The 12,898-nt window shown below is 44.3% G+C and overlaps 2 protein-coding genes across 2 annotated transcripts in view; one reads left to right on the forward strand and one right to left on the reverse strand.

The window, feature by feature from the left end:
* The window catches only part of CHGB (chromogranin B), a 64,542-nt gene extending 62,170 nt beyond the window's left edge, over positions 1-2,372 (forward strand). The window contains exon 5 of the mRNA XM_088478075.1: positions 1,950-2,372. Within this exon, the coding sequence (XP_088334201.1) occupies positions 1,950-2,033 (84 nt within the window). The 3' untranslated portion in view covers positions 2,034-2,372. The remainder of the gene's footprint in view (positions 1-1,949) is intronic.
* A 6,900-nt stretch (positions 2,373-9,272) lies between these two features.
* Positions 9,273-12,898, reverse strand: part of TRMT6 (tRNA methyltransferase 6 non-catalytic subunit) — an 87,024-nt gene continuing 83,398 nt past the window's right edge. The window contains exons 10-11 of the mRNA XM_088478035.1: positions 12,119-12,205; positions 9,273-10,831 (exon numbers count right to left, since the gene is read on the reverse strand). Of these exons, the coding sequence (XP_088334161.1) occupies positions 10,664-10,831; positions 12,119-12,205 (255 nt within the window). The 3' untranslated portion in view covers positions 9,273-10,663. The remainder of the gene's footprint in view (positions 10,832-12,118; positions 12,206-12,898) is intronic.

The following is a 12,898-nucleotide window of genomic DNA, read 5'->3' on the forward strand; positions in this document are numbered from 1 at the left end:
TCGGCTTATTTTTTTTATCATAGTTCATAAACTGTGCTAATGCTAAAGTTACATTACAATGTCAAAATCAAGCTGATAGAAATGCAGTGTAAGAAATTGTAATGTTAAAGTTTTATCTGCAGTGGGTATATGGCCTCAGGCATGAATCAAAAACAGTCTTTTATCTCCTTGTATTTAAATCCAACCCAACAAATTAAATCTTTTTAGTAATTTAAAAATTTAATGTGAAAAAATATTGTCTTAACCTAACTTTCCACATTAGCTACTGTATGTAAGAAAATAAAACGCATTTCATCACCAGACGATCACTGATAGCCCTTTTACACCACAGCTAAAACCCTGGGTTATTGCCGGGTTAACTCAAGCTACTGCTAGTTGCAAAAGGGGCCAGGATTGTGACTCGGCAATTCAACCCGGGTAGTTTGCCGTGTTGAACACAGGAATAACCCATGTAACCCTGCAGTGTAAATGGGTAACCCGGGTCATCCATTCCGGGGCCCCATTTAAAAGCATAGGGAGTTCCGGATTTTTCAGTGCTTGGAGATTATGTCATTTCCAAGGGCCGGCAAAACAGTTCCACTGCACCCATGTGCAGTGTGAACGGTGCCCACCCGGGAGTAACCAGGGGTCGGAGCTGTGGTCTGAAGAGGGTCTGTCCCAGGTCTTACCCGGTTTGGAACCATGTTCCAAATACCAGTTCTTACCAGGGACTTTAGTGTAAATGGGGTATACCAGCAAAACCACATTCCATGTGTCTGAGTCAGTAAGTTGGGGGTCTATTTACTAAGCAGTGTTAGGAGATAGAGTGAAAAGTGATAAGAAAGTGATAAGGTGCCAGCCAATCAGCTACCAACTGCCATCTCACAGGCTGTGTTTGAAAAATGACAGTTGGGAGCTGATTGGCTGGCACCTTATCACTTTTCACTCTGTCTCCTAACACTGCTTAGTAAATAGACCCCTAAGTATGTTATGTGCGCATCCTGATTTTCCCAGGAAAGTCCTGCTATTTGTCACATGAAATGTTTGACATTATCCTTCTAGAATGAACCACAAAATCAGCTCCTATCATTTTGCAGGCTATGTTTGAAAAAAATGACAGAAGCGGATTGGTTGGTACTTTTTCTCTCTCTCCACTTCAGCTCTATCCAAGGCTTTATACATCACCCCCTACAGTGATAAAAGATAGAGAAGGACCACCTTCTTAAAACGGCAAAGGCATAATCCATTGGAATACAGAGATTATTCTCTTGTAATGAGCAGTCATGAGTATACAATTACATTATATTAGATACTAATTATTATCCAGCCAGTGTCCAATTCTGGTTCTAATTATTGCCAGTTAGAGAATAGTGGACCTCTGATTGACTTCCCTGTCCCCAACGGGATGCGGTCAGAATCCCAGCAACTGGGATTCCGGTGTTCAGAATGCCGACACCGGAATCCTGACACTTATCAGAATGCCGGGACCCCGAAGGTAAGTACTGGTGTTAGGGGGGAGGGTTAGGTTTAGGCTGCATGGGTGGGGGGAGTTAGGTGTAGGCTGCGGGGAGGGAGGGTTAGGTTTAGGCACTAGGGGGGGGGAGGTTAGGTTTAGGCTGCAGGGAGAGTTAAGTTAGGCTTACTTACCCCTAGGCTTCCGGATTGTAACATGGTCAGGATGCCCGCGTTGGGATTCTGTCCGCCGGATCCCGAGCATCGGCATCCCGTACCCATCCCGCCCCTAACAGTGTGGTTCAGTTTGCATTGTAGCTTTAATAACCATTCAGTTCTAAATAATGAAAATAATATCTTTGTCTGGTATTGAAAAGAGAATTACCCCACAGCTCCTGTTATACCCAAACAAACCAATACTACTTCACTATATCTATGTTACTATAATTTTACTAGTACAATAAAGCCTCATTATATAATGTATATCTCATTAGATCTTCTCTATTGCTCTGTTCTAGGAGAAAGAGTTGAAGAACCTGGCTATCATGGATATAGAGTTGCAGAAGATCGCAGAAAAGCTCAGCAATAACCGACAAGGCTGAGAACAATAAAACGAACTGCAGTTTCCATAGCGGAGAGCTACACTATATTTAGCTGAAGGTACTTCTACATTCCTTGTCGTTGCCGCCTCTTCAGAAGAGAAAAAAAAAAGTTTTGTTTAGTTAAGACAAGCGAAATGTAGCTCATCGCTCACAAATAGTATTTTACACTGCCCGCAATATCTGGTACGACTTTTGCTTTTGACACAAAAGACAAATAAAACATATATTCATACCTATATGAGACATTTTACTATGCTTGTGGAAACGTATTTTGTGTAATTGTACTTTAATACATCTTTGTCTTCAGATTTGAAATAATAAAAAGCAAATTGAATCTTACTCCGGTGACTGTTATTTTGTGCCAGGAGGTTACAGGAGCCGACACAAGCACAATATTATGTTACGTAGATAATTTATGTATGAGGACTTCCAACTGTAATAAAACTACACGTCCCAGTAGGCAGTCATAGGCTGGGCAGCCAGGCTGTTACGTCTAGTTGCACCCAACTACCTCATATATTTTGTTGCAATTAAACATCAGAGCTGAGCGGTTCGGTTTTATCTTGGCACAGATATCCGTGAAAGATGACGTTTTGCCTCATTCCGAGATCTGAACTTGGGGGGGGGAACTCCGAGCCAAAACCAAACCGCTCATCTCTATTAAACATTGATATTATGCCACACACTCAGAAATCCGTCCATGCTTAATACTTCCAAATGAAATGATAATTAATGGATGATTTCATAAAGCAAAATAAATCCACAATATTATTTACCTGGGCTCACAAGAACCGATGAAATAGGTAGGTAATATTCTATATTAATGTTTCATTTATGTAACTCCACACAAAGCTGGACCGTTAAACTTTATTTCATTATTAAAGTTCAAAATATACCTGTTATAAGTCTGTTCTGTAAAAGAGGCATGGACTCTTTTTATTGCTGCAGGACAGCAGTAAGTTGGGATGGCCATCGGTTGGTCGTTTAAATTTTGACGGTAGGAAACCATAGATGGGGAACCATCAATGGTTTCACTCCCACCAATGGCCATCCCTGCTCTATTAGTCACTGGGATCAGGCCAATCAGAGGTGGGAGCGGGACTTTGCAGGTCGCATCGGTGGGACAGAGCTAGGCTTCGTGTCCCAGCCCCAGGCTGAAAAAAATATATATATAAAAACCCATTGCAGGGCTTTGTGCCATCGATACTGGAAAAACATTGGATCGCCACCATCGGCAGCAAAATAATATACCATCGGTTGTTGACAATCGATGGCTGGTAATCGATGGTCATCCCTAGCTGTGAGTTCTAAGCCAGTTACTTGTTCCCTGACAAAGGCCTCTATAGCAACATTTTTAAGAGGTTCTGACCTACACTTGGCAGACCATTCAGCTTTCTTGGAGATACCTGGGTACCAGTAAACTAAGGCCCTCATTCAGAGCCGGACGCTCTGACCAGAGCGCTCGCTCTGAATCAGGGCCCACCTCCATAAATATGGAGCGTCCTCCTGGACGCTCGTATAGCTGTGGGTCACCACCCACAGCCTATACGAGCATGCAGGATGATGGTCGCGATGGTCTTGACCATCGGCAGTGCGAGCAGAAGCCTGCGGTTGAGTTTCTCAACCGCAAGGCCAGGAGTGGTTTTGGCTCTATCAGAGCCAAAATCACTCCCACTGACATCACTAGTGATGTCAGTGGGGCCGGCTTCTGACGGAAGGCGTTCCCTTCGGAACGCCTCCGTCTGGCAGGCACGCCCACCAAAGGGGGCGTGCTGTCAATCAACATCGACAGCACGCCCCCTTCGATCAGACACAACGAGCGAAGGAAAGTCCTTCGCTCGTCGCGTCTCGCGCATGCGCACGACGGAGCTCCCTCCGTCGTGCACATGCGCAGTGCACACCATCGACCCACTTGCGAGCGGACAGCCGCTCGCGAGTGGGTCTGAATCAGGCCCTAAGACTTTTCCTTGGAGGAGCTCATCATAGACCGTCTCTATGGTCTTCTACTTTCTTATCCAGCATCCAAAGGAACTGATTCAGAGATGCACACAATATCGATGTTGGACGCAGTGGAGAGATTTGTTGCCACTGTGCATGTGCGGCGATGGGTTAGCGATGGCGGTTGCAAAGGTTATTTGGATAGTGAGTGACAGGTAGACAGTATTTGGGGGAGATGACGGAGAAGGGGGGCAAAGTGGTTTGAGAAAAATGCAGGCAGCCCGCCTGGTATTCTGCGCGTACTCTAGTGAGCCTCTGCAAATTCGTTCGCAGCTGCAGAGGCTCCCCAGCGTCCTAGGTGAGACGCTCATTCTCAGACAGCACAGGGATGCTCAGTGGTTCCATGTGCAATCGATATGATCACTTTTGTACGTAAGCGGCGGAGGAGGGTGTCTCTGTGCACCAGAAAGCGGCAGAGTCATTGACATATTTTCACAAGTGCGCTGCTTACGGAATCACAGCAGCGACAGGCATTGCGTGCGTTTCAGAATCAGACCCATAGTCAGAAGCTAGTAGGAAACACATTGCAAGGTTGTGGTTCAGATCAGATAGTTATATTGCACATATCACACTTCATGATGGGGAAACTGAGCAGTGATGTCTGCTTGTAAATGCAGTTGGTGCTTCTTTTGTATTTTGGCCCTGATTCAGAGCCGGATGCTGACCAGAGCGCTCGCTCTGAATCAGGGCCCACATCTATTAATATGGAGCGTCCTCCTGGACGCTCGTATAGCTGTAGGTCACCACCCACAGCATATACAAGCGTGCAACAAGATGGTCGCGATGGTCTTGACCATCGCGACCATCGAAACTGCGAGCAAAAGCCTGCGGTTGGGTTTTTCAACCGCAAGGCCAGGAGTGATTTTGGCTCTATCAGAGCCAAAATCACTCCCACTGACATCACTAGTGATGTCAGTGGGGCTGGCTTCAGACGGTAGGCGTTCCCTTGGGAACGCCTCCGTCTGGCAGGCACGCCCCCGGAACGTCCACCAAAGGGGGCGTGCTGTCAGTCACCATCGACAGCACGCCCCCTTTGATGAGACACTCCGAGCGAAGGAAAGTCCTTCGCTCGTCGGGTCTCGCGCATGCGCACGACGGAGCTCCCTCCGTCGTGCGCATGCGCAGTAGGGACCATCGACCCACTTGCGAGCGGACAGCCGCTCGCGAGTGGGTCTGAATGAGGGCCTTTGTATGTAAGCGGCTTCTCATCAGACCCTACTGGTCCAATTATAATGGAGTCAACACATTTGCTTATTTTAGGGATCTATTTACTAAGCTTTGTTAGGAGATAAAGTGAACGGTGATAAGGTACCAGCCAATCAACTTCTAACTGCCATTTTTCTAACACAGCCTGTGACATGGCAGCTAGGAGCTGATTGGCTATAACCATTCACTTTATCTCCAAACACAGCTTAGTAAATAGACCCCTTTAATGTTTGTTCTACCTGAGTACTGTAAAGTTGGATACACACTATAGCGATATATCTGCAGATGATGGTCATACATACACACTGAACGACCATCATCTGCATGCTGCAGCGGGTCTGGCCGGCCTGGGGGCGGTAGGGTACGTGGCCTAATTGCAGGACTCGTGGCCACGTCCCTTTGGGGCAAAAAACAGAAATAAACATTTGCGTCTCTGCGCACTGGGGAGGGGGGCGCTGTGTGCCCCTAAGCCTGGCGCACAGCCAATGGGTGGCCTAGGAGAACCTTTGGCATAGGAGTCTTCTAGTGCAGCATGCTGCTGTGTGTTGGGCTGCTGTGACCTAAGAGGGATGGGGAGCGGTGCCGGACCCAGGTAATTAGTACCCACTCGCGGCTCCCCCCCCCTTGTGTAAGGGCGAACAGCTTGTCGCCCGTACTCACTTGCCGATGGACAGATATGTCTGTGAACGTCATTCACAGACATATCGTCTGTACACACTGGCCGACGGGGGCACGATATATTGACCGATCAATTGACCGGCCAATATATCGGCCAGTATGCACCCAGCATAAGCCTTCCAGGAACTGTACTTGACCTGATTGCTTACAAACATGAAAGGACTTTTCTGAGACTGGAATTGTTTGAGTATAGACTATTTCACAGGTTCTCACACCCGGTCCTCAGTGCGTTTTCCAGGTCTCCACACTGAATCAAGTGAAATAATGAGTCCACCTGTGGACCTTTTAAAATGTGTCATTGAGTGCACCTGCTGGATGACCTGCAAAACATGAACTGTGTTGGGTCCTGAGGACAGAGTTTGATAACCACTGGACTATTTGTTTGGAAGCTGTTTATACACTAATGGAGTGGAAAAAGCTGGTTTACATTGTTTTGCCTCTTTACAAATTGACATACGGGGAGATTTAACAATCTTTCTAAAGTGAGGTGTTACCCATAGCAACCAGATTGTACAGTACCTATCATTTATCTAGTATATTAATAATAATAATCCGATTGGTTGCTATGAGCAACGCCTCCACTTTTCCTCTTTAGAAGCTTTGATAAATCTCTTCCTAAAAGGTGCCCACCCAAGTTCACTGCTGACAAATACACTAAAGTGAAAAAGTAATGGGATAGATATCTAGAATTGTGTAGGACCCTCTCTAGCCCGGCAAAGTGCAGTAACTAAACGTGGCATCGATTCCACAAGTGGACGGAAAACCTCTGGAGAGATGATGACCCATACCGTCTGCTTAGCTTCCTACAGCTCCCTGATATTGATAGGTGCAGAATCCTGGGTGCGAATGGACCTCTCCACCATGTCCCATAAATGCTTGATTGGGTTCATGTTGTAGAAACGGAATGGTATGACATACCGCCGAACTAAAGCCCGGCGGATGCAATATCGACACCAGAAGGCAGGAGAATGAAGATCCCGATGGTAAGTATTTAAGCTATCCCTCCTGCTGCTATCAGCTCCCGAAGCCCGGCTTACCTTCGTTCGCTGTGTAGGGATTTCGGCGGGTGGATGATAGGCGTCGGGATTTCGAGGCCTATCATTAGTCCTATGCCAGGATTTCACAGCTGGCTTCCTGACCGCATACCGTACAATCATCATTGGTCAAAACTCTCAACAATGCTCCTTGAACCGACTTGTGACTGATGAAACTGTGCATTATCCTGCTGGAGTACGCCATCGTTGTGTACATGAACTCCATGAAGGGCTGCAAATAGCCATCAAGCAATGCAACGTAGTGGCAATCGTCAATGTCGTGTTCAGGCAGACATAACCCATGCCACGTGAACACACCCCCACACCATTATGGACCCACCAGCAGCCTGCATGGTGCCTTTTTGAGAACTATGGACCATGGTCTCATGTGGTCTGCGCCACAAACAAATCCCAACCATCAGCCTGAAACAACTGGAACCATGACTCATCAGACCATGCCACATATTGCCAGTCCTCCAGGGTCCATTTGGCGACGTCACAAACCCAGGTGAGGCATCCACTGTTGTAGTGTTAATAGAGGCACTCTTGTGGGTCTTCTGCTCCCATATCCCATGAAAGCTAAAGAACGCCGCTCTGACCTGCTGGATATGCGCCTGGAACCTCCTGCATTGAATGTGGATGTGATTTGAGCCAGTCTCGCTTGACTGTTACCATGGACAATTCTAGCCAGACACGATCATTAAGCACCCGTGGTTGGCCATTGCACTGTCAACGGTGGATGGTAATGCCTTCCATGAGGTATTCCTGGTACACACGTGACACCATAGATTGGGGCAGGTGGATTGTCAGCACAACTTCAGAAATGTCCCATTCGTCGGGCACCCACTACCATGCCCCGTTTGAACTCCGATAATTCACATCACCTTGTTATGACCGCCCTAGCCGGTGTTCAAACTGACTCACGAGCTGTCAGAAAACGAGCTGGGCATTTCCAAGACGTCACAGTACAGTAACGCCACACTCCATTACCTTTATATACTGCTATTCCATGACTGTTGGCACTTCAGTGTACAGTAGTAGGTTGCAGTCTCACATGATTGTCACAGACCAGTTCCTGCTGATTGGTGTGAATAGAGGCACAAGTAACAAATTGTTTATTTTATAATCATTGGCTTCCTGGTGTTATAATCAATAAAACTGTCCTTTAAAAATAATGGGTTTGCAATAAAGTTTTATTTCTGTAAACAAACTTACAGTAACTGTTGTAATTCCTTCTCTTGTCATAAAGAAATAAGCAGCAGCTGCAGGACATCAAGTGTATGCTACATATTCACAATGGCTACTGAGTTATTCATGAACTTGCTACACTAAAACACGCTCCTCTATTTTTCTCCTTTCATTCTCTGAGATCGTATTAATATTCAGGAAAACACGGATATGAAAGTAGAAGACCATTTTGGAGACAATCTACTACAGTGATTCTCAACTCCAGTGCTCAAGTAACCCCAAACAAGTCATGTTTACAGGATTTATCGGTGGGATAATTAATGACACAGGAACATAGATCAACTAACCTGTGCATGATTAAAGAAATTCCAAAACCATGAGCTGTTGGGTGAACTTGAGGAATGGAGCATGGAACCAATAATCTAAAGGTTCTCATAACCTGTGTGATGTCCTGAGGACCAAGTTTGAGAACCACTGCTCTAATCTAGGTCATGTACAGATGTGTATGTACAGATACATCTAGCCTCAATAGGCCATGCAGAGCGGCTTGTATGGCGTGAGTGAGCCGTCAGGTTCCGTCCAACTCTGCTAGCGTCGGGTGTCTTTTTTTTGTTGACGAAAAAGAGTCGCAATTTATAACTACTTCATGCTCATCAATCTACAGTTGAGTCCTTACACAACTTTGTTGCAGTTGCGCCAAAAAGCCCCTCACGTTGAGTCAGGTCCTGTGAGACTCTGCTAGCGCCGGGCATAGATTTGTCTAGTGTGTACCCAGCTTAAGATGCCTTTTTGGAAAAAAAAAAAAAAAAAAAAAAAGCCAGCAGATTCTCACGGGACTTGGTGCGCAGAGAGGGGCTTTTAGTGCGACTGCAGCAAAGATGTGTAAGTAAACATCTGTAACTGTTGTTGATTTTTATTACCTTATTTGTTTTAGCGACAGTATAGAATTTTTTTTTTGTGTATTAAAACCAGAGAACAGTATAATGGACGATTGTATTGTGAAGTGATAAGACACAGTGAAAAGTGTCCCTGTGGGATGTTAAAAACCTCAGACTATAAAAACATAATTATAGTTACAAAGCAGCACTAAAATCCTAATCAACGTATTAAGTCAATCTGTTTTATTTCACACCTGATTGTCCTCTTCAATGAATTAACATTAAAAAAAATAAAACATCCAAGTACATAAATTACATTGCTTCCTTCTGAAAATAATAATTCATGCTACACAAAATGTCGTCACTGTATGTATGCGCAACAAAAACACTGTACTTATTGCCAATCTGCATTCTGGCTGAAGCCATGAAAACTGGATGAGTGTTTTTTTTTTATTATCTCCAAACACAATACAGTGACTGTTTAGGTAACACAAAAAAAAAAGTTATTACATTTCAGGAACAGACTCGTCATGGAACCTTCAACGATCCATACAGAACTTCTGAGGATTCACCCAGCTGATATAAATGTGACAAATGTATACTCACCTATGCAACTTTTTTCTACAGGGAGTTCAGAAAGTCCCTCCGCAGTGACTGCGTACTAAGTGTGTGACAGTCCAAAATTCAAATAAAAGGGATCAACACCAACTGCCAGTAAGTCCTGGCTGGCAACGTTTGGGGTGGCAGTTGGTGTGGCTCCCATATAGGAATTTTGGACTGCTCTGGAGCCGCCACTGTTTGTCACACACTTAGCACACAGTCACTGCGGAGGGACTTCCCGAACTCCCTGTATAATAAACACAAATGTCTAAAAATAATGATTTAGAACTCAATATACAATTAAATGAACAACTGAACCGAGAGTGAAAAAGGTAAATAATTTCTTAATATGCTCAAGAAATTTGTGTAGAGCACAAAGTCCTATCAGGAACATGTTAAAGTGTTGTACATTTTTTAGATATATTTGGTAGTTTTATTTGAACATATCCACCTGCAGTTTTTACTAAATACACAGCTTTTGTTTTGTATGCTTTTCACTCATGTGTCTATATCATCAGGAAGAGTTGTCTCCTTTGTCGCTCTGGCATAGTGCTCTTTGCCTTGCACACAAACTGTATTACAGAGAATCAGCTTTACTGTACATCATAGCCCAGAACAAAGGAGACAAAAAGCACAGACCTATTTATACCTAGACTCTTCCAGGACGGTGGATCATAAGAGCTGGGGTGCGGACAAGGAGACGGTGTACCGTGACAGTTTCAGGCATCAGCGCTCTTTAGATGCATTCCTCCGGGGAAAGTAGGGAATACAATTTTCACACTGTGTTCACATAGTTAACGGCTGTAAGGAATGTACTGATAAAAAGCCTACGGGGGGTAATTTAATTTTATTTCATACATGATTAAACATGTATATTAGAATTACAGGTTCTTTGAATATAATCTTAGTACATATACAAATACTACTGTACAAGTAACTAAAGATGCAAAATGTACAAAAAAAATAAAATAAAAACAATAAACAAATTCTGGTTCTGGTTAAGCGGAGAAAGCTATCAAATGAAATTTGTTCATCTGACATAAAAAAATTAACTTTCAAGTTCTGTTAATTTTATTTTTTTTGACGCTGGCTCTTCAGTGCTTGCTGGGCAGCTGCTGTTGGACTTTACAGTGTCTCTGGCTACAGTAATACCATGAAGTATGTACCCTCCTCCGCTGCTCATCACAAGTTTCGGGTGACTTCTGTCGGGCAAGACCTGAAATTTATCAGAGCAGACAGAATAGAAAGGCACGTAAACCTGATGTGCAACAAGAACAGACAATATCCACTTCTTACATCTGTGTATCAAAATAATTCAGAACATCTTGCAGTCTACTTGTTAAAAGATAAACATTTTTATACCGTTAAATGAGATCTCTGTTCACCCCGTATGTACAGTGCCGTGGATTTACAAATAATATATAATTATAATGGTATCAGAAGTCCTCTATCTTTCTGAACTTCCAAACAATATGCATGTTAAAATAATTCTAGAGGTAAAACGCGTCAGTGGAAGCTTTACGATGTACTTCTGCCTACACCCAGTCGAGGCAATTATTTTGTGGTCTGAAAAATTAATTAGAATGCAGTCTATTAACTCACTCAGCACGAACGATATCACAGAGTCATGCCCTACTCATGCCTTAGTGCTGTCCTAATGAATAGGTTACCCTAACCCTCCCTCCTGGTGCCTAACCCTAACTGTTCCTCCTACTGCCTAACACTAACCGTTCCCCCTAAAGCTTAACCCTAATCGTCCCCTTAATGCCTAACCCTAACCGTCCCCTTGGTGCCCAACCGTCACTCCTAGTGCCTAACCCTACCCTTCCCCCCCTAGTGCCTAACCCTACCCTTCCCCCCTAGTGCTTAACCCTAACCCTCTTCCTGGTGCCTAACCGTCCCGCCCAGTGCCTAACCCTAACCGTCCCTCCTAGTGCCTAACCAACCAAAAAAACAATGTGGCATCCATTTTTGTAAACAATTGTGTTGACCATTTTAGTGTTAACATCTTGACCCTATCAACCTTTTGTACCTGTCTATCCACCATGCATGTGCCAACCTTTTGTCCTTGTCGACCTTTTGACCGTCTACCGTGTGGTGTCTATCTAGATCAGTGGTGTCAAACTCGGGCCCTCCAGCTGCAATGGAACTACACATCCCAGCATGCAGTGCCAAAGTTTTGCTATTAGGGCATGCTAAAACTGTGGCAGGGCATGCTGGGATATGTAATCCCACGAAAGCTGAAGGGCCCGAGTTTGACACCACTGATCTAGATATTATCAACTTTTTTTTAATGTAGATCCGTTGCCTGGAACCCCTTCAAACAGTACAACAGTTGAAAAATAATCCCATTTAAATCGGTTCCAATTTACCTTACAATGGAGGTTATGTATTAGTTTTGTGGAAGAAGATTTGGACCTCTGGATTTCATGTATCATACAGTCAATCGCGTTTCACTTGCGAGATAGTGATTAATGTGAAGAAACAGAAACCATAAAGTTACCTGGTAATTCCTCAGCCAGGTTTCAGAAAGCTTGAGATTAATGACGCCGCCTTTTTCTCGAAGTTTTGTGTAACAGTCCAGTAAAGGCTGGGAAAGAAAATACAATCTATGAATGAGGACAGTCCGAGCCGAGGAGAACGCTTTCAACAATGCGCTTTGATTAATGACACTTCAAAATATTGAGGAGACTCTTTGTAAACGGATGTGGTCAATTAATAATTTTGTGTACAAAATAACATATTAATGCAAGAGTGTCCTATAGAGACTGTATACATATATACACTACCTATATAATAATCAGCGGTGATCAGTCCCATTTCCGATATGCGCACTAGAAACAGACGCACAATCTACCGAATGGCTCCCACCGAAGCGACTGGACACACCAGGAGTGGAGGAACGCTGTGCAATGTATAGCTGTTATGTATAGTGGGGAGGGGGAAGGCTGAGGTGACCTGGCATATGCAAGGTCCAATTATTAGTATCTAATATTTCAGGTATATGATGGATGTACTGTGACAATCACTGGGAAAGTTATCGAAGGAAGATATATATTCCCCATGTTCATAGCTTCTGTCTGGTAGACAGCAAGCTAATTAGCAACCTTGATTGCCAGACCATCTGTGAGAGGCTGATGAAAGGTGGGTCAGTTTCTCTAGTATATCACTGTCAGGGGAGCAGGTTGAGGCCTGCAGAGAGAGAAAGAGAGACCATTGCTTGTGATTGTAAAGTGCTGCTAATGGTGAGTTGGACACTAGGAGGTAAATTTTACTAAAGTTT

This window comes from Taudactylus pleione, unplaced genomic scaffold (genome assembly GCF_031769625.1).
Source record: "Taudactylus pleione unplaced genomic scaffold, aTauple2 ptg000206l, whole genome shotgun sequence".
In the NCBI taxonomy this organism is placed as follows: domain Eukaryota; kingdom Metazoa; phylum Chordata; class Amphibia; order Anura; family Myobatrachidae; genus Taudactylus; species Taudactylus pleione.